This window comes from Phyllopteryx taeniolatus, chromosome 11, assembly GCF_024500385.1.
Source record: "Phyllopteryx taeniolatus isolate TA_2022b chromosome 11, UOR_Ptae_1.2, whole genome shotgun sequence".
In the NCBI taxonomy this organism is placed as follows: domain Eukaryota; kingdom Metazoa; phylum Chordata; class Actinopteri; order Syngnathiformes; family Syngnathidae; genus Phyllopteryx; species Phyllopteryx taeniolatus.
The window spans coordinates 23,050,529-23,072,479 of NC_084512.1; the positions used below are offsets into that span (position 1 = coordinate 23,050,529).

At 42.3% G+C, this 21,951-nt stretch overlaps 1 protein-coding gene across 7 annotated transcripts in view; it reads left to right on the plus strand.

The window, feature by feature from the left end:
• The window catches only part of LOC133486222 (cGMP-dependent protein kinase 1), a 118,506-nt gene that overhangs the window by 93,259 nt on the left and 3,296 nt on the right, over positions 1–21,951 (plus strand). For 6 of the 7 annotated variants that reach the window (XM_061791048.1, XM_061791047.1, XM_061791051.1 and 3 more), the window contains 11 exons: positions 1,784–1,861; positions 3,340–3,434; positions 12,159–12,224; positions 15,549–15,623; positions 18,947–19,043; positions 19,145–19,284; positions 19,905–19,994; positions 20,711–20,852; positions 20,924–21,087; positions 21,194–21,316; positions 21,380–21,442. In XM_061791048.1, the coding sequence (XP_061647032.1) occupies positions 1,784–1,861; positions 3,340–3,434; positions 12,159–12,224; positions 15,549–15,623; positions 18,947–19,043; positions 19,145–19,284; positions 19,905–19,994; positions 20,711–20,852; positions 20,924–21,087; positions 21,194–21,316; positions 21,380–21,442 (1,133 nt within the window). Of the gene's footprint in view, positions 1–1,783; positions 1,862–3,339; positions 3,435–11,833; positions 12,036–12,158; positions 12,225–15,548; positions 15,624–18,946; positions 19,044–19,144; positions 19,285–19,904; positions 19,995–20,710; positions 20,853–20,923; positions 21,088–21,193; positions 21,317–21,379; positions 21,443–21,951 lie in introns of those variants that run through there. The other variant, XM_061791052.1, reaches the window with a different exon arrangement.

Here is a 21,951-nt window from a genome sequence, read left to right on the forward strand (position 1 = left end):
CAACAAAAATGAACATGTTCCTTTTTATTTTTGTCCCTCTCCTGTTTCAATTAATAAAAAGTATCCGTCCAAGTGGTTTCATAAAAGGAGACAAAACTGGTTGCAGTCGCAGAATGTTCATTCTTGGTGAAACACGTCTCCCCCTGCATTTGCTCAAGTGGAATTTACCACCACTGTCGTGAATACAAATGGAAAGCGGTAAAAAGGGCATTTGTTAAGCGGCAACGACATGCTCAGAAGATAAAGAACAAGTCAAGCTAAAGATTGCGTTGTGCTCGGGGAGGCGATAAAGAAACACGGCTAATTCTCCTTGCCAACCAATCAGTTAATTAATTCAATAGATAGTCTGCGGTTGATTTTTGTGAAAGATTGTCGCTAATTGCTTGAAGTTTTTTGTCACCTTTTGTCGTAGCGGTCAGCTTGAATTTAGAGATTTCGACTGACATGTTCAAGATTGCTAGCCTTAGCGTTCCATTCCAGCTTACCCTCATCTTGTTGCTCTTGACAGTTTGTGAATGTTTTTTTTTTTTTTTTTTTAAAGTAGACGAAGCCATTGGTGTGGACAAATATTATTTTGGAGTGGGGAACAATTGAGTGGATAAATATCAGTTCCTGGGTGGACATCTAGCCTGAAAGCTCGATTTTCCCCAAACTCGATTTTCATTGACTTTCAAATGCAGTTTGCTTTTAGACCAAAGGCCAAATTGCACAAAAAAATATTGTTTTTTATAGCTACCCATGAGTCTAACAACATACAGTATCTTAACGTAAAAGCTAAAGTCCAAGATCTTTCTTTGTTTTACTATTAAGGTTAATTAACTTCTTTTACACCTGCCAGATGTTAAAATCGTACCTTAAAATGTATGGTTGCGACAGTTTAACAATGAATGTAACAAATAATTATAATATAATATAATCAATTTAGACATTCAGCGCTTTGAACAAAGGTTACAGCTGAAAACCTAGAAACCTTTGCTAAAATGCATTTTTGAAGACCAGAGGCCAATTTTCATTGAAAATATGATACTTTTATAACCACCCGTAGTTTCATGTAAAGACTAATATTATAGTAGCCTGCAAATTAATGTGTGACATGACTAAAAAAAAAACAGAGCTGGACATGCGTGCCGAAACGGGGCCTTAGAGGTTCCACTGTATCATAATGTTATCATATAAACGGTCGTATTGGCAATGGCCATTTTTTTGTGCGATGTCTCTTTCGACATTACAATTGCTTGTTTTTCCACACCTAGACAGGTCCTTGTTTTTCACATTGAAAAACACCACGAATTCGTCGAACTGTGTTATTCGGACTGAGCCCTGCCACGGATATAATTCTCCATAAGTGCCACAAGATGGCGGCAAAGCACTACTATTCTATTAGGTAGGGCTATGGCCTTACAAAAAAGTCCTGCTCTCACTTCAACATAGTTCCATGGCACCAAAATGCCACAAGATGGCATCAAAAGTGAGTTTTCAGCAAATAACCTAAAAAAATGATCATCAAATAGGTGACTTCCCCAAAAACGAATCGTGAACACGTGGGAGAACACTGTAGATGGAGATCTAAAACTGACATGATAAAAACAAGGGCGATTATTCAAAGCATAATTAAAGCGCTAGACGGGTCCATCAAATTGTGGTACAAACAGGAAATAAAAGCATCTCCTTGTTTTACGTCCCCTATTTCAGCCTCGTGAACTGTGAAGTTTGCGCCAAGGGAAGCAAACAGTACGACCACGTGTACCTGAAAGTCTTTTTTTTTTTTTTTCTTTTCTGTCAGACCCATTACGAGGACGGCGAGTACATCATCAGACAGGGGGCCAGAGGAGACACGTTCTTCATCATCAGTAAAGGAAAGGTGAGACGACGTGTTGCGGGATGCGTGTTGGAATCGGTTTGCACGTCTTGCAGGAGAGGAAAAAGTCGCATTTATTGCTGGTCGTCCGGGATTTTAGCGGCGCGCCAACTTGTCTCTCTGCGTTGTTGTTGTTGTTGCTGTTGCTGTTGTTGTTGTTTTCCCTCAGCCCTCGAGCTCACGACGCCTTCCTAATCACCGTTATGTTCTTGTCAGTAATAACGTCCTCGCAAATGCCCAAAGTGAAATACAAATGGAACAGTACAAATGTTATGTAGCACTCTGCGCACACACACACACACACACACACACACACAAGCTATTACGAAAACTCCCGCTTGCATTTTCTGTCAAACGTTTTGAGGCTGTTGGTCGAACTTCAGCAAGAATTGATTTTGAACGCAACCAGACTGAAAAAATGGCTGGCGTGTAACTTGTCAAAAAGGTCCAATCAGTATCTCGCGGTCACAATTCTCAACCGGTTCCATTCCTTTGCGACAGAGCGAGAACCTTATTGATTTCGAATGATTGTGTGCGAGCCAAGATCTTCTGCGGTATTTGGCGTAAAAAGGTCCCAAACGGCTCGACCGGTCACAATTTTCTGTTAAAATTCAAACATTCAGTGATTATTTTACCAGATCGGCACAAGAATTTTGTACGATATCCTTAAATTAGTACATGCATGATTTCATTGCTCTGCCAATCTCCATTTTCAACCGATCTGCTCCAAACCTTCTGGGATTATTTTGCCATTTGTATTATTAAAGTGTTTTTTTTTCTTGTGGTACTTGATCTAAGCATTTTCAGAACCTCTGGTCTACTGGATGCCTTGCAATGTATGGAAATGTGCAAAAAGTGGAAAGGACAGCTTCTTTCACTTCCTCTATTTCCCATGTGTCAAACTCAAGGCCTGGGGGCCAGACCTGGACCGCCACAACAATTTATGTGGCCCGCGAAAGCAAGTCGTGCGTGTCAACGTCCGTGATTTTTGCTCAATTCTCTACCAAAATTTCAAATTCTCATATGCGACAAATAGCCTTGACATACTGCAAGCATTATTTTGTAACCAAGCCCCTTTTTAGAGACACTTGATCAATAGTTGAACAAACAATGATTCTTGACTTCAGATTTCAAAACTCGTTATCCATCAATTTGTTGTGCACATGTAATAATACGATGAGGCGATGAAACATTTTGGGGTTTCACAGTCGTAACGGCCCTCTGAGGGAAACCGTAACTGCAGTGTGGCCCAAGACAAAAATGAGTTCGACACCTGTGCGTCTTTATGGACTGTGTGGGCGTCAAGTTCCAGAAGTGCACGGCGACCATTACTCACTCATGTCACGCCGCTAATGGAGTGATCAGCGGCCACAGCTCACCTGTTTTGTGACATGTGTATGTGTGTGGGCCGGGGATGTACCGCCATTCGTTTATTTTGATTGATGGACATGCGTGACGTCTCAGTTCATCTGTCTCGCCAGGTTAATGTGACCAGGGAGGACTCGCCCAACGGAGAGCCCGTCTACCTGCGCAGCCTCGGGAAGGGAGACTGGTTCGGAGAAAAGGCGCTGCAAGGGTACGTTGATGCCTAATGACGCCGCCTCTTCCCATTTAGATCCTCTCTCCGTTTCTATTTCGATCACTGTCAGCCGCTTTTTCTCCCATTGCCTCGCACATCCTGCATTTATCCTCTCTAATTTGCTATCCATCTTCCGCCCGTCTCTTATGGCATCCTTGTTCTTATTTATTTTGATTTTTTGTTGTTGTTGTTGCCAATGCTCACTCCGCTTGACAGGTGCGAATGTATTCAAATGCGACACGTGGGGCGCCAAGGCACATATTTTACTTTGGCAAACATCTCACGGCACACCACCAGACAGAAATGTCACCAAAGAAGTGCCAGGCGTGTGGAAGAGCATTTCAAATCTCTTTAAAGTTTAAAAAAAAAAAAAAAGTATAGTGTGTCACTTTAAACTTGAGTTACAGTAACTAACTGGCAACGCTGTTACTGTATAATCACTTGAAAGTATTTTACTGTATGGTATGTGGAAAATAACTGCAGAATGTACAGATGCGTACAGCAAAGAGCCAGATTGTCTATTTAGTAATGCAAATTGACTAAATAAGTAAGTCATCCACGGCCACTGCAAACAGTCTGAGTCTTGTCCCAGGCACTTTTGTCTTGAAGAACACTTAAGCACAATAAATACAATATTTTCTCTGCCGTCTGGCGCAGACGAGCGCTGCCCCCGAAAGCTATTTTTAATTCGGGCCGCCGCTTTTGCCTCGTTGTGCTTTTTTTTTTGCCTTTCCGGGGGAGTTGAGTTGAAACTAAAGGGAGAGAGGGATGGAGAAGTAAATTTGTGAGAGGAGTGAGGCGTAAATGGTCAGATGTGAAAAGGGGAGGTTGCCATCTTGTGGTCAGTCATGCCGCTGCTAAAAGAAGCTCAATTGGTCATCAAATAATCACCTTGAAGGCTAGATAATATAGAAAATGGACTTTTTAGACTGTAAAAATGCATTTAAAATGATCACTTAAAAAAATATAAATATATATAAATATAGCAGGGACGCAAACAATGTACCGAGATACTGTATATTGGGGGAACACGACTGTAGGCTAGAGTTCTAATAATGTTCACTACGTTGAGATGTGTGGGATTTTCTTTTTCCCAATGTCATGCGGCACACTGCTTCATTCATGGACAAGTGAATTTCTGTGACTTGGTGATGAAATGCTGCATCCAACATCCAACAGAGATAATGCAATGCAATCGCTAATTGATTGCGCCGTGAAGTTGGCGAGAAAAAAAGTCGTAAAATAGTCATTTCAACATTTCAAGTCATCATGCCCCCCGAATATAATTAATAATTCAGTTTCAAACGCAAAAATGGTTTGCTCCACTTTCTGCTCCGTGTCACGTTCCGACATGTGAACTTATCACATGAATGATCCTCAGGTAGCTGCTTTAAAATTGTCATTTTACTGCACAAATTGTTAGTTTAGTTACTTTATCTAAAAAGTAAATCAGTAGTTTCCAAGTTACATTATTAGTTATATTCAGCAGCTGCATAAGACACATTAACAAGGATACATACATGTTAATAGTGGTATCGCGGCAGATTAATCGTTACCGAAAAGGTGGTCATCAGTGGTGTCACTAGGCCTATTTTAGGGGGTCTTCAGGGGCCACCCCACTGGTGGCCACACTATAGTGTTTTAAAGATGAAAAATGTACAATATCCACATATGTACACTACAATTCACCAGCATAGAGTATTTCCGACAGGTTAACCCCCTCGGTTACGCCGACAGCTGGTGAGGTGCCGATGGCCCGACTTTGGCCATATGTTGCTGACTAATGACCGTACGGTAATGAAAGATGACATCCACGATGTTCGGCTCTTCAGAGGATCGCTCCAAATTGACATCCGACCTAACGAGTGATGTAAATGACAGCCTGACGGCGTACGCGTCTGTTAGTATATCCGGCATCTGTGCTACCATTCAAAAAAAAAAGATGAGATGAAATCATACTTCAGAGAGATGACATCTTACATAATGACCTTTTCCACAGCTGCTTTTTGTTTCATTTTTTTGACATAGTAGCATGCAATTTGATGTAACTGTTACTGTTGTATCAGTTTTGTCCAATCAACTCTTTTTTGTTAGACTCTAGTTTTAAAAGGGAGATATGGCAAATTTACTTTTCTATGGCTTTTATAAAATAATTGAGTCTCTGGAGTGCCTCCCCACCTATCACGTGTAAAGGTCAACAACCAAGTAAATCGTGTTTTTTTAAATCTTATCTTATTTTTTTATGTTTTATCTTCCCCCCCCAAGAGATCGCCATGTGTCATGCGCCACATATAAATAGTGCAGTGTGTGAAGTGCTGCCTCCACGAATGAAAATGCTTTTCTTGCTCTTGCTTTTTTTTTTTTTTTTGCACACTCTGGGCTCCCCTTCAGCAAAAAAAAAGGAACAAGCAGTTTCACTTAGTTACATGAACTTTGGTAAGCAGCAAAAAAAAGCAAGTCTTCCATTTTGCTTCAAAGCAGCCATTTTAAAGGGGCGTTTTGTCTTAGAGGTTTTGTTCGATTGTTACCTATTTTTTCCCCCACCACATATAAACAGATGCCTGACGCTACATTGCAAAAAAACCAAACAAAAAACAGTTTGCATCATCGCATGCGGTCGAAGCATGGTGGCTGTAAGTCCACAAGGTTACAGATCAACGGATTGAACACAAATGGTGAATCAACACACGTAGACAGACCATATAGCAATACACACAGTCATATATTCTCTATCCTCTGCATAGAACGACTAATATTAATGCCGTGCTGATGTGCTGAGAGAGGAGTTAAGACAGCTCTATGAATTTATGCTGCCCTCGGGTGGCCAAGGCAGGCACACACGAAGGAGCAGCACAACGGCCATTCAATTGATGCAGTGTGACAAAAACTCTTTAATGATTTTGAAAGCTATTTCATGAGGTCATTCCAGTATGTATTTAAGTACAATATTAGAGAGAGCTATTTTCCTTATTAAAAACACAACGTTTTTTAAAAGGTAGGCCGGAATGGATTGCTGTTGTTGTTCTTGCACGACTAATGCACAATACATATGAAGTGTATTCCCAGAATGCAATTTCAAGCAGGTCCACACTGAAAAGATCATCTCACCGTTTGTTTATTCAGACAACTTCATCTCCATGCCGCAATAAGGACGCTGTTATTATTGTCTTTCCTCGTGCCGAGCGCCGCCTTTGTCCGTTGCGCCGTCTTGAGCCAGCCGAGCTTTGATGGCTGCGTCTCGGCCAAATGTAAATGACGGCAGATGACGGCCGGCTTTTGATCAGAAAACTCGCCGAATACCCTCTCCCCCCCCCCCCCCCCCCCCACCACCGCCACTCTAATTAGAAAGTTAACTATGTGTTTGTGTATGAAAGCCAACAGCGCGACACCCCCAAAAGGTTTCTCTTGTCAATGTCGGCCTTTCATCTAGGAGGAGAACGATAAAACCAAAGCTAGTTCTCCCGCTAATGGCCCATGACAGAATGCGCACGTGTGCGCTTTTAAGCTGCACAAAGATTAGGTTGCATGTTTTTCCTGAAAGGTCTTAACTTGTAGAATGGCAGGAATGCCATATGGATGTCATCCTTATAGGTTCTGACTGCTGTTTGGATTTTGCTAAAAACATATGTCGAGAGGTGTGAACGTTTTGAGACGATGTGGACATCCATCAACAACATGCGCAGAGCCCACCCTGACCCGTGTGTGTGCTGCTGTGTCTGTATTTATTTACACGGCGTAGTCCAATAAGTCACCGCTTCACTGGATTTTGCGTCATTTCTGGGTCCACATAACAGAGAAGCTTCAGGGAAATCTGGCGGGCTTGTTCACAACACTCTTCTATGTGACGTATTTATTTTCACTTTACATGATTTTTAAAACAAACAGAATCTTCAATCTTCAAACGGAAGATTATGATGCTCCGGTACTGGTAAAGCTTTCTCACTCTCCTAAGTTTCCGCTGAATCCAGCTTGTATTGATGCTGAGTTCCAGCGCAGCCCTCCTGATATGCTTTCCCTGGATTTGCATCAACGCCTGCTCCAAGAGTTCTGTGTTTTCATCAGCGCTGGTAGTAGCAGGCCTTCTGCTGCGTGGTTTGTCAAGAACAGATCTTCTTTCAAGAAGCTTGCCACGGAGAGCGTAAATTGTCGGAGCAGTGCGACGGCCATCAAACTTATCAAACTGGCACCGAACTTCACTCGGGGGGGGGGAGCTTCTTGCCATTGAGGCTCCAGTGTCAATTGGCGAGTTATGAGCCAGGGAATGATACGCTTACAAAACTGCAAAGCCTGAGCTGTCAACTGCTCGTGGCCTCACGTCCGTCCAAATGACCTGAAACGAAAAAGAAAAAAGGAAGTGAATAGTGACTTTCCGAACACCCTGAATCTTTTTCTGCTTTGTGAGAACATTGGCTATTACAGGAGCTTGGGTGTTGTGGACCTTCTCTACCTCTTATTCTTTCTTCGAAAATTACACGGCATCTCTTCCAGTAGACTTCATAACGTGACTACACTTAAGGAGCACAACTCTCAATGGAATCTTGCCTGTATACAGTGCTGTAAAAACCCCTAAAAATGCTTAAAGATCCTCCATGAACGGCGACGTGGTTTATGTTGACTTTACCACTCCGCAATGACGGCTAGAGCTTGAAGTCGATGCATCGGCAATCAGGTAAATTCTCGACATAGGCGACATCCTCGCAAGCATCTGCCCGCCGGCCGCAGCTGGCATCTGCGTGTCCGACTTTAGACATCAGGGAGGAATAAAAGAGCGGCGGAGAAGATTCTGTCCTTTCTGAGGCTTTTACTGCTGTATCGTGTTAGTCTTTTCTTTGCCTTTGAGAGCACAGCAGTTGCTTGCGCAAGTTCGCCCTCAAAGCAACAGTATGTAATACCTGCATCACTTTGTTGCTATACTGGCTTGTAATGTACACACAATGGCGCGGCGACCGCGGATTACCTACCGGCTGTTGGGGTCTGTAATTATGGCGGACCAGCCAGGACTCTCGGAATGATGCTTCCAAGCACGGTTTTGAAGTTTTTAACCCCATAATAATGCACATTTTGAAACGTGATTTCTCGCAGACTGTCAATAGACTTTCAAGAGTATCGACAGTGGTAATAATAAAAACAACAGACAGAATGGAAAGCGCAATACAGTTCAAATATATGAGTCAAATTTTGTCAAATCAAACAATAATATGCCATTCCTACACGTCTTCTTTCTTCCACATTTTTTTTAATTCATCAAATATTTTTATAGAGAATATTGTATTTCCACTACTGCTACTACTAATATTACAACTCTGACATTTAATAATAATAATAATAATTACAATAATAATAATAAACATTTTATTTAGTATTGTGATTCCTAATGTATCATCTATTAATAATAGTAATCTTTCTAATGAAATAATGTGGCATTTCATATAATAAATATTTAATAATTACTCCCCCAATGTTAACTTTAATATGTAATCAAATTCCATAATGTTATAGCACTTTGTATTATTATTTGTATTACTGTTATTATTATCATCATTAATTATTATGAATGATATTAATAATGAGTAACATCAAAATGATTTAGTAAAACTTAAATTATAAATCTAAATCTATTACCCATTTGTTTATTTATTCCAATAAATGTATATTGTATTATACATTATAAAAAATATTGTATTCTATAACAATAATAATAATCTGAATATGAATATTATGACATATCATAATTTGAATAAATACATCAAATTGTAATGGATCTTAAAATTTCACATTGCTAATTTTGACTGCTTTTCCATCCTGCTCAAATGTTCCCAGCCTTTGGCAGTGGCGTGTGGTACAAATCACTTGTTGCCATTTGGCCACTGTGAGGCTGCGCGCTTGTATATTATTTTTATAACCCGTTTCCCAGGACACCAGATCGCTGTCAAATTACCAGGTTAATCCCCGCCCTCAACACTGCTGGCGACTCCAAAGAACATTCTTCTCCGCTTTTAGCGTCTGAGTTAGCATGTACTGTTCGTACAATCCGGATGGCGTGTTTGTCCTGGCCTAATTAAAAAGCACCTCGTCCATTTTCGGGGAGCTTAGTGGGTGACTTAATATTCTGAAGTGTGCAAATGACAGATACGGTGGCGGGCCTTGTCAACGCAATGGCACCCTAAGTTGCTGGGAGGGACAGGTGTACCGAGACGCAACAAACTCTTGAGGTCACTTCGGTCTGATTCATACTTATGTAACCATAATGTACATGCATCATCCCCCCCCCCCCCCCCGGGCCTTGTTGTGCGGCGTCACTATGGCAAGTAAGTGACACAAACACAGAGTACTTCCTTGTTTGGGGCGCTAATGAGCTCATGTAACAGATCGTGGATGTCATTATCTGTCCCTCATCGGCGCAGGAAAGCAAAATGATGCTCAGGCCTGGCTTGACATATGTGCATCATTAGCAAAAGGAGGTGTCCTCTGCTTATGGTTTGTATTGAAGCGACGTTATGGAAAGAGTTCAACCCAAAAGCCTTTTGATTTTTTTTTACACAGCTGACAGTTCATTAGCCACACATGCATACAGTTTTATAAAAAAACAACAACAACAAAGAACACGTGAATATATTTAATAAGCGTTGTCAGAGGTCATCATCATAATTTAAATAAATAGACATTAAACATTAAACATTATATTTCACAATGCTACACATTTAAATGACATTTTAGTCTCTAAAATTAGTACTGAAATTGACAATAGTAATAATACAAGAATGATAATAATCATTATTTTATCAAATAAATATTGTTTAATCTAATATATAATAATCATAATTTCATAACATTAAAAATATATTTAAATAAATACAATTTGCTCTATTACAACATACATTCAATTCTTATCATTTTTAGAAAGGCTCCAGCTCGCCCGTGGCCCTTAACAGGACAGTACAGAAAATGGATGGATATATGGAAGTTCAGCCTTTAAACTGAAAAGAAAATCCTTTCTTCTCAGGTAGTTTCGGTCAAATCTGTGAAATGCATTTTCGTCCTGTTTTGATGAGACGGGCTGCTGGGCACATAAGGGCGGCTTTCTTGTTTGTTGTGTCCTTGTCTGGCACTTATGTGGCATGAATTAAAAATGAGCTCTCTCCAGTTGCAAAGGAGGAGAAGTTTTTTTTTTGTGTGTGTGTGTGTGAAGTTGAGCAACAACTTGCTGCAGTCGTGTCAAATTTCATCTGGTGTGTTCAAAGAAAGTTGACGAAAGCGAGTTATAAACAAGTTCACTTTTGTACTTGAATTTTTGATGCTGTCCTCAGTCTCCTCTCGAATCAAATCAATCTGGTTTCTGAGTAAGTTACTTACTACTACTTACGAGTAGTGGAAAAGCAACCTCCCCAAACTGAGTCAGTCTCCTCTTTGCTGCAGCGGCCCGTTTTCTTCATTTGTTACCAGTGTGCAGTTTCCCGCGACTACTGCCACTGATGAAAACACCGCACTCTTGGAGCACGCGTTCCCGCAAAGCCAGGGGGAAGTCTATACGGAGCGCCGCACTTGACGGAATATTACGATGCTCAACAGCCTGGAGCGTAAATTGTATTACGTGTCGGAGCAGTGCGACGGCCATAAAGCGTCTAAAACTGCCGTTGAACTGCAGTTAGGGACGGAAAATTTTGCAACGCTGTTTTAATGTAAGTTGGAGAGCCATGGGCAAGGGAATGATATGCTTAGAAAAACTGCAAAGCCTCAGCTGTCAAATGATGACAGCCTCACGTCTGTCCGAATGATTCCTGAAACGAAAGAGGAAAAAGCAAGTGCATCGTGACTTTTGGCACACCCTGTAGTGTGCTCATCTGTAACCGTGCATTTCCAGTTCATTTCAGTAGTAGGAGCAGTCGTATCGTTACAGTTGTCATTATGTGCGTTGTTTTATAATCCCACCAATATAAACCCCAACTCGACACTGAGTCTGATTCAGAGTTCTCACTGACCATGTTCGAGGGGAGTGGTGCCAAGTGCCACTTGTGACAACTTTTAACTGTGATTTGCCTCTAAATTGAATTAGCCATCTTCATGTAAAAAAGGAAACTAAGCACTGGGATGAAGTTGTTCATGTTGCCCCCCCCTAGCACAGACACGGCTCCCGATCCATTCACTGTTAATGCCTCCACTGGCCTTAACAAAAACCTCCTTCCTCCTTCGGCTCTCCTACGCTCACCTATCAAAACTCACCGGCTGTGACCTTTATTCGTAGAGTACAGGAATGTGTGGTGGGGGGGGGGGGGGGGGGGGGGGGTCAAGGCGGCGTCGGGCGGGTTCGTGTGCGAGTGCGCTAGGAGGAGGAGGAAGAGGAGGGACGTCGGAGGGGGTTGAAATGAACCATCATTGAAATAGGCTGTCAGAAGTTGAGCAGAGACACAGCGAGTGATGAAGCACGCGCGCTGGAGCGGGGCTGAGCCCCCTCAAGTGTCCAAATAATCTTCCCCGGCTTTGGAGCTCGTTAACGATGGATTCTTGGAACACAGACTCAGAGGATTCGTGCGATTGGAGCAACTCGTCCGATGAAGAATGTCAATCAGATGACGAATTGGACTTCAAATATGATAAAGTGTAATTACATTTACAGATAGACGGCAGTTTCTGCATCTGATGAGCCATTTAAATGCAAGGTGAAAGTTTCTTACACGAACGATTGTGGCTAATTGTGCTTTTTTTATTTTCTCCCCCCGACAGGGAAGACATCAGGACTGCCAATGTTATTGCAGCAGAAGCGGTCACCTGCCTCGTCATTGATCGAGAGTGAGTATCGATCTGTCAGCTTCTACAACAAATAATGATTCTTTTATTTGCCACTTGTAATTGTTTTATCCGAGTTCCACGGAGATATTTATGTCACTAGCAGTTTTTCACCGGCTCATTCTGTATTTAATAAGGGTGTGCCGCTAACTTTTAATGGTACAGTCACACACGGATCACTGAGTCCTCTTCCACCAATAGAGACGTCTCCGTGCAAGACTATTTTGCGACGCTTTTAAAGTGGATGGAAGAAACGGCTTTGACTGGAGAGGATTGAAGTCTGCTGTGGTGATGCCCACACTAGTGCAGACGTCCCTTTTTAAATGCGCTGGGGGTACGCCGGTCCAGAAAGTTACCAAAACTGGGTCTAGCCGGCCTCCTTTCAGAGTTATGACAATTTGTGCTAGTCATGGAATAGAGCCCCATATGTCTACAATTTCTTTTGTTTTACACAATACGTCTTCAAGAGCAAGCAAAGATGGCAATACCCCATGTTTAGACTTCATTTGTGTTTACATATATCATACCGTGTTGGTATAAATCAATGATATACATATATTTACTGTAACTTTTGTCCGGAGACACCAGCCAAAAAGAAAATTTGGGTTCAAGCCATCAGCCCATTGTTATGCTAGTTATCACAGCATACACAGGAAGTTTGCTAACCTGTTTTCTGGGTTTTTGTCATGTGACGTTCCGTATATTGCAGATTGAAGACTCGAAATTGGCCATTAACGTGAATGTCACTGTGAATGGTTGTTTATCTATTTGTGCCCTGTGATTAGCTGACAACCAGTCCCAAAGACAGTTGGGATAGGTTCCAGCTCACCCGCGACCGTCGTGTATATAAGCGGTACAGAGAATGGATCCTTGAGTCAAAGTTTGTCTGAGGAGTTAAAGCCCTTCCACACTGCACTTAGCACAGCACAGTGCACCATTGGCCAACCTATTCATTGTGTATGTGCTGCCTCGGCGCAGCACCGTGTCAGAGGTTGGCGGCACACGAGGTGGGCACCTGAAAAGTGTACATTTAACAAACACCCTCTAAAACGCAGTAAGCTCTCATTTTTGCCAACCGCGTCATCACCAGCTCTCCGCCCAGTTGCACAGCTTTTGTGTTGTTTTTTTTTCATCTCATTTGCATGGAAATGTTCTCCCAGACGCCAAAGAAAATAAATGCTTTGCTTTGTGGAGCCATGCCAAGAGGACAGGTATAAGAATTCAGAATACGAGAAAAACCGAGCAGAAGGGGCTGTTTCCTGTTTTGATTGCCACGGAGCATAACCATATTTCTCATGTTTATTGACCCTGAAAGAAGCCCGATTTATAGGGAACAGTTTATCCAAGGAGTGTTAAGTCTTGTGATAAGAATAAACGAAGCGGACGAGGTTGAGCGGGTGGGGGGTATCGTCTTACCCAGGGCCCAGCTGTGGCCTATAGTGGGCTCAAATGGGCCTTCCTCAGAGCTAACAGATAATGAAAGAGTCCTCAAGCACAGGTGATGACCAATGCCTTTCGCGTTGCCTGTCATTCCACCACAAGTTCCTGATGGTGTTGTAACCTGCAGAGACAGCTCCATACGTGTGAGCGTGGATTTCCCTTTTGTTCGTTACTGGCTTCTTACACTGTGAATGAAAATAAGCAGAGGGCCATTAATGGCAAGGCACACACCACAACTCAGAACAGAATGCTCTCAGCAGATGTACTAAATTCAAGGTTTGACAGCTTAATGAGGCCTGAGTGGAAGTTTGTTTTGGTGAGATGTTTTTTGCTGTTTTGATTGTTTGAAGCAAAAATGAGGCGATATTTTTTCATTTTTTATGGGAAAAGAGGAGTTACACAGACCCAACCAAAAGGTGGTTGGACTTGGTCTGTTAGTTCCAACATGGGGCGTTTTACTCAGATCACTTGATTCAAGGTTCACGACGGAGATACAGTGCCATTAAACATACTTCACTGTTTACTGTTACTGCCATTTATAAATTACTGTGTGAAAATGTAAAACCCAATCTTAAAGCAATCAGAATTATTGATCGTGCTGGCTCCATAGAACCAACCAATTCACTATATGAACTTAAATACGCTCAACTTTCACAACTTAGTTGAATTCAAATCAGCACAGGTAATGGACAAAATACACAACAATTTACTTTGCCACAGAAGCTGTTTAAGACGAGATAAAGTTGTTGTAATTTGGGAGGAATAGGTGTATTTAAAAAAAATCCGAGACAAGAACGAATAGAAAACAGAGTTGTGTTTCCTCTAGAGGACTTGTGGAATCACTGTGACATTGAACTGAAAACATGTAACTCCTTTACTCTGCTTAAAAAGATGTTTTTAAAAAAAAGTGATAAAAAATATATACATATACACAAATCAGGTAAAAGAAGAAAAAAAAGGACTGTATTGAAGGATGAATTCTACAACTGACTTCCTTTTGTTTTTGTTTTTTTTTATTTCAGAACTTATTTTGTGTCAAATTGTTTTTGTTTAGGCTATGTTCAATAAAGACTAAAAACATGGTGGCAGTGAACTTCACAAGTAGCAAATAGTGAACAAGTCGTCTTTAAACAAGAGGCCAAGCGCTTGCTTTAAGCTGTTTATTGCCATTCCTAGTTGAAGTTCAAACATTCAAAAAAAGAGAATTACAAAATGCGTATTCAACCGAACCGAATAACTTAGCCAAGTCCGTTAGCTGAATGCTAATGCAAAACGCTACAGATGGGCTAACGAAACTAGCTTCGATCTTGCTGTGGTTATAACCCTTTTAGCAATGGATATTTGAATGCAAACAGTGCACCAACATATGAAGACAGACAATGTATCTTAACGACACTCAATATCATACCCATTATTAAAAACTACAACTTTGACTCGCCGTCTTGAAAACAAAGATCGCAAATGGAGTTAGTCCACTCTAGTTCTCAGTGTCTCAATTATGGACTCACAGCATCCCAAACGGTATGAGTAAAGTATATCAGTCTATCCAAGTCCTTTGGTCAAGGTCTCAAGCAGGTCCAAAGTCCCAGGTTATTAGGTTCGAGCACCAAGTCATTTCAAATGAATTCAAATCAGGTCACCTTGCGCTCAAGTCACAACCTTGTTGTAAAGTTTTACAGTAACATCAGCTCTCAACTCCTGTGCTCTCACTTTTATGTGGCTTTCGATTAGTTCTCTGTTGTGCCTTCTATTTATAGGCTCACCCGATGAACATTTTATTATAACTGGCAGCAGTTGTTATGACAGTCTGGTCAGATTTTGTGTCAGTTCCCCGTGCCATAATCACACGCACAAACCGTGTTAACCCCAGCTTTTCTTTTATTGCAGCTCATTTAAGCACCTGATTGGAGGCTTAGAGGACGTGTCCAGCAAAGGCCATGAGGATGTTGACGCCAAAGCAAAGTAAGACACGTTTTTTTGTTTTTTTTTATCGTAATATGCAACCAATCATAAGCCACTTTTGTTGTGTACTATATTGTCTTTTATTCAGCAGTCACAGAGTCACACATTTTCAACAAACGCCAGGACTTTGGAGTCAACCAGTTGGTTAATATCCCATCAAAAAATGTCCAACGGTTGAGTGAGAATAAAAGGAGAGTTGGCATCGGAGGCTCGAGGGGGAAACTGAGCACAAACAGCGCAGGTGGCGCGTTCGGCTTGACCGGTTGCGTTAATGGCCCATCTAAAAAAGAAACAAAGTTTCTTCCGCGCTGGTATAAGGCATAAACTGCACCTTTCGGTGTGCTGGATAACAGATGGTTGAAAAGAGAGAAAACTAAAGCGACGACCTGCGACTCGGTGTTACCGTCGTCATGGAAACAGGAGAATTTCAATAGAGAAGTCATAAGACACGCTCAGCTATGAGTTGGGCATACATGTAAGAGGCTGCCTTGAAAAGATAACGCTTACTTTTTGATTAACACTGTCATAGAGGTATGGCTATGTATCGTACCTTACCGCATACGATGAGGCGTGCTGAATGTTTTGCACCTTTTATATCAACAACTAGCGATATTTCCAGTCGTCAATAACTAACCCATAACTGTGAGGCAGACGCTGCAGTCAACACCTTCCAAATTCAAATTCACAGCGTCTTCCCCGAAATCCCATCAGCGCCATGTTTAGCTCAAGCTTTCCCAGTTCCCGTACCACACGTGCATCACCTCTTTGCAGGAATTCCTCGCCCAGTCTAACAAGGCGGCACGGCGAGGAAAACCTGAGTCAGCATCTCGCGCCGATGGAAACTACTCCATCTCCCCCATTGACTGTAACGATCCAGATGCTCCCCCGCTAAGTTGCCAGCGCTTTCCCTCAAAGACTGTCAGCGTTGGTTTTGATCAAGCCGCCCCTTCACTCTGCAGGCGTCCGCGTTTACTTGAAATAGAAAGACGCCTTGTTTTGTTGTCATGCTGTGTCTTTTTTATTTTATTCGAGTTTTTTTAAACTTGGAATGCCGTAGATTTTCTGTTCTGTATAACTTCGTGTCGTTCTTACATACACTCCTCACAAAAAGTTTGGGGTGTCGAGCTTTTGGGTTAAATTTCAAAAACGGACTATAAACTTTACAGGTGGATTTAATGTGACCTTTTGTTAACTTTTCAATGCACATTGTCAAGTCGCTCGTCTTCTCTAACAAGGAGCTGAACGGCAAAAATTCACGTTGGATCCATGAATGAACCCAAACATTTCCTATAAAACAGTCATTGGGCAAGAGCCCAGCCTATCTTTGTTCTCTGCTCACCATGCATACAACCACCCGCACTCTCCATCCCTGCAGTTTTATTAACCTCGTCTTTCACAAGGTCTGCACTACGTTTGGTCGACTGCAACGCTACAAATAATAGAGAACAGCAAGTTGTTCAAAGAGTACTGAAACTTTTAGCAGGTGAACACGTGCATTCAAACGGTTTGAGAAAATCCCATTCAAGTTCATTCGGAAAGGTTGTGCTGTAGTGCATTTGAGGGGCATCCTGACATGTCCCCTGAAAACCCAATTCCCCATTACTCTTTGTGAGGCGTGCAGATGGAACAAACATCTTTATTCAGGGAAGCCGAGAAAAAAAGAACGAAAACAGACTGCATTAGACGCACTCACTCTGGCCTAAACTCATGGGGACTGCGATATTCCTATGACTTCATCAGTCCTCTCCAGTTTTATCGCCCACTGGGGTGCTACTCCATCTGCAGAGCAACATTTTGAATAGATGTGCTGTCTAACATTACGACGTACTGTTCTATCTGCAAGTGTGCAATTGTAGACAGCGAAGGGGCTGTTTAAGGCATCTTGAATTTACATTTTGTGCATGGCTAAAAACTGAGCAGTGGAGAGATGTAAACCTGTATCTATCCAGAAAGCTGCATAACTGTTACCATGGTAACTTAATTTTCTGTTATCATTGGATTCAGGTGCTAACTTTTATGGTTTAAACTGGCTTTAGTTTTCTGAAACTGCAAAAGGGCCGGCCGGAGGTTGGGGTTTGGGTTAGGTTTATGGTTTGCTTTAAGGTTCGCATGTGATTTACGTTTATGGTTATTGTCGAAGTAAGATTCCGATTGGGGTTTGGTCTTTTTAAAGTGGTTAGGGCTAGAGTATGGCAAATGTGGGACTGACCAAAAACTGAAGATGGATGCGGATCGGCTTTGTTTCAAGGTCAGGGCTTATCTAGTTACGGTTTGATGTACGCAGGCAGTATCGTTTCATCACTGAGCGCTTCAGCTATGGAATAACAACAAGCGGCTTTCCCTGCTGGAAATGAATCCACGTGAGCGTAAGAATGCACTTTTAAGCCTGCCCAATCATCATTGGCTGCTCTTAGAGGTTATAAACTGAACCGTGTTTGACAAATGCTTCAGATTGAATGGCTCTCTATGCAGCACTGGGACAGAGCTATGTTGCCATCTGCTGGCCACTTGAGACATTAGCACACTGCGTGTCATGTCTTGCGGAATTGGGCATCATTCTGACACACAACTCGCCTCCTTTTAAATTGTATGCTGTTTTTTTTTTTTTTTTTCCTGGCCGCACTCCAGATGATGAAAAAAAAACAACAAAAAAAATAGAAGAGCTCACACGTGAATAATCCATTAAAGTCGTTAACGGGTCAACGCACACAAATAAACAAAGACTGCCTCGGTGACCTCACTTTGTTTGTAAGAAACACTGAGCTCCGATTCCTGTTGGCTCGTGCTCGATCATGTAGAATTCAATCTCGAATTTTTGATTTTAAACTTCGAGCAGCGCAAACAACTGACCCCCCCTTGTGGCAAGAGCCGTGTGACCCAGAAAGAGCACGTGGAACACTAAGCCCGCTGATCCGGATCCTGATCTGATGAAACTCGATCCGGATCAAACAATAACCCGAAAACACGACGGACACGTGGAAACAATTTCTGCACGGGTCAACCACGGCAAGATTAGGCCGAAACGCGTCTTTAAGAGCCAGGGGAGCGTCTCGGGTGACAGATGTCCACCGCTCTTGTTTTATCCTGCCCTAACGGGGGCAGGCTGAGGACAAGGGAAGGGTCTTTTTTTCCAAGGGAAGCGTTTTGTCCATTCATACATTCTACATCCCGGAGGCCATCTCTGATCGATTGCGTCGAGGTAATCCGCTGAGATTTGCAAAGAAAATGAACTCAGAGGCAAAATTGAAGGTGGATTATCTTGTCTTTCGTCATTGGTCTCATGTCTAATCCCGCTCCTTCCTCCTCATTCACGCCGACCGCAGGTATGAAGCCGAGAATGCGTTTTTCTTCAATCTCAATCTGGCTGATTTCAACATCATCGACACTCTGGGGGTCGGCGGCTTTGGGCGTGTGGAGCTGGTAAGGAGGGGAAGGTGTGGCTGTTCGATGGGAATAGGAATGACGCAAAACAAAAAGTGGCTCATTCTCTCTGTTTGCTTCTTTCGCCATCTCTCGTCAAGGTTCAGCTCAAAAGCGACGAGAACAAAACCTTCGCCATGAAGATCCTCAAGAAGCGGCACATCGTCGACACCAGGCAGCAGGAGCACATTCGCTCGGAGAAACTCATCATGCAGGAGGCCCACTCTGATTTCATTGTTAGGTAGACCCTCTCTCCCCTTAATAACTATGCAAAGTGTCTTTTTTTTCCCTTTTATTTTATTTTTCTAAGGGGACCTTGTGCAAGGTCTCACATGTCAAGGTATCGTCACACATCCAAACCAAGGACATTTTATAGGTCACGGCGCTTTTTTCCTTAACTTTATTATTTCTACTTTTTAAATGTGCTTTTTTGACCCCGAGAATACAAATGCACAAAGACGGCACGGTCCAGTTTTTCCCCGACCGTCGTTGAAACGAAGCAAATATTTGACATTAGAAAAAGGCTCGCAACATACCACCAAACCAAAAATGTCGTCATAAGTATATGCAGTTGTACCTTCACTTATTTGTGAGTAAATTGAGTCGCGATCACGATTATTTCAGTGCAGTATAATGCGATCATGTACCTCTGCCAACTAGTGGAATGGCATTTAATTGTTCTGCCAGTCACGAACCGCTGACTCCGCCTCGAAATTAAAATTCCTCACACGAATACGAGTCCAAACTGGTTTTGTGGCGCAAATATTTGACTCACTGGCATCGCAATGAGATCACCGCGTGTTCGCGTCCCCCCGTTATATTCGTCAGCTAGTGTAAGTCCCGTCTGCTGTGTGTTTTCAGACTCTATAGGACGTTCAAAGACAGCAAGTACCTCTACATGCTGATGGAAGCTTGCCTCGGAGGAGAACTGTGGACCATTCTTCGAGACCGGTGTGCGCTTTTGCTACAAAAGGACTCGCGCTTCGAATGTTTATTGACATGTTTTGTACTTGAAACAACCAACAACAACAACAAACAACTTTTCCTTGAAGTCTGCTAGTTTAATGCTCACACATAACGGGAACTGTCGTGGATGGGCTAACGAATAAGCAGCTACGTGGCGGTGGAGTAATGCTTTAAGGAACTGATATTTGAACACGAGCGGTGCAGCAACACATGCAGACTGACAACATCACAATCCTCACAGGCATATATTCTTTATCATCTGTAAAAAGCGACTAATGTCATTGCAGATTACTGAGTCACTTGCAGCATTTGAAGTAAAACGACTTCTTAGTCACCATGACTGTATTTTGCTGTCGCCCGGTGGTCAAATTGCGCACACCAGAAGGCGCCACAATGAATTATCAATTCTTTACATTCTATTTATGTTATTACTGTATGTTTTTATGAAGTGCAATATTGTTGTGTGCTATTTTCCTTATAAAAAAACACATTGGACGTTTTTTGTTTTGGGAGGGTTGCGGGGGGGGGGGGGGGCTGTAACGGATTCATGACATTTCCATTCATTTCAATGCGGAAAGATGATTTGAAATGCAAATGTTTTGAGTTACAAGCATTGTCACGGAGTGAACATTCAACTTGTACCTCAAGGCACCAATGTATAGTAGAAGTGAATTCTCTGAGGATTCCCTCGCTGTTCCCAGAGGTTCATTCGAGGACTCGACCACCAGGTTTTACACAGGCTGCGTGGTGGAGGCCTTCGCCTACCTACATTCCAAAGGCATCATCTACAGAGACCTCAAACCTGAGAACCTTATACTGGATCACAGGGGTTATGCCAAACTGGTAGGAGCTCCTCTCGATGATCTCGGTCCTTTCTCGTTCCTTCTTTCTATGAACTTATGTCTTTTCACTAGGTGGACTTTGGTTTTGCCAAGAAAATTGGCTTTGGGAAGAAAACGTGGACTTTCTGCGGGACGCCTGAGTACGTAGCGCCGGAGATCATCCTGAACAAGGGCCACGACATCTCCGCCGATTACTGGTCACTAGGAATCCTCATGTTTGAGCTCCTGACTGGCAGGTACCAGCAAGCCCGGGCATATCCCAGTGTTGATATTCCACCCGCAAGGAAGTCAAATCTCATCGAGTCCAAATGACAAATGCTCCACGTCTGGCTCTGCTCCTAGCCCTCCGTTCTCGGGCCCCGATCCAATGAAGACCTACAACATCATCCTGAGAGGCATCGACATGATCGAATTCCCAAAGAAAATTACCAAAAATGCTGCCAACTTAATCAAAAAGCTATGCAGGTGAGTCATTGTCTTCGACGCTGAATTCATTTCATTGGCGCGCTAACTGACACGTCTTTGCAGGGATAATCCTTCTGAGCGGCTGGGAAACTTGAAAAATGGTGTCAAGGACATCCAAAAGCACAAGTAAGCATACTTATTCATTACAAATGACTGCACCGGCATGCATATTATAGCGTGTTCAGAAAGTTTTTTGCACATCATCCGATGCAATCGAAGACCGGCTGTCAGTGGACTGCACTTCAACTGTGCAGTGAAATCAGGTCGGCAGTTATGGAAGCGTTTGAAAATAACATTGAAAAATGTGAGATGGAAAAATCTTTTGAAGAACACAATTTGGACAATGTTGTTTTCTTTCAGTGAAACGGCTTGAAGTGAAAATGCTTTTATTTACTGAGGATTACTTAAATGAAAAAGGAAAGAATACATGATAAAACTTAAACTTCTCAAAGATATAAATAAAGACAATCAAATGCATATAGAAATCCCCCCCAAAAAAATAATAACAAAAATGAACATAAACTGTATTTACACAAAGTTGTAACCTTCTCAAAATTCACAATTACGGTATCATAATTATAGACTTAATTATACTCCTTTTTGCGTGCTTATGTGAGCTGCATAGCATAGTAATG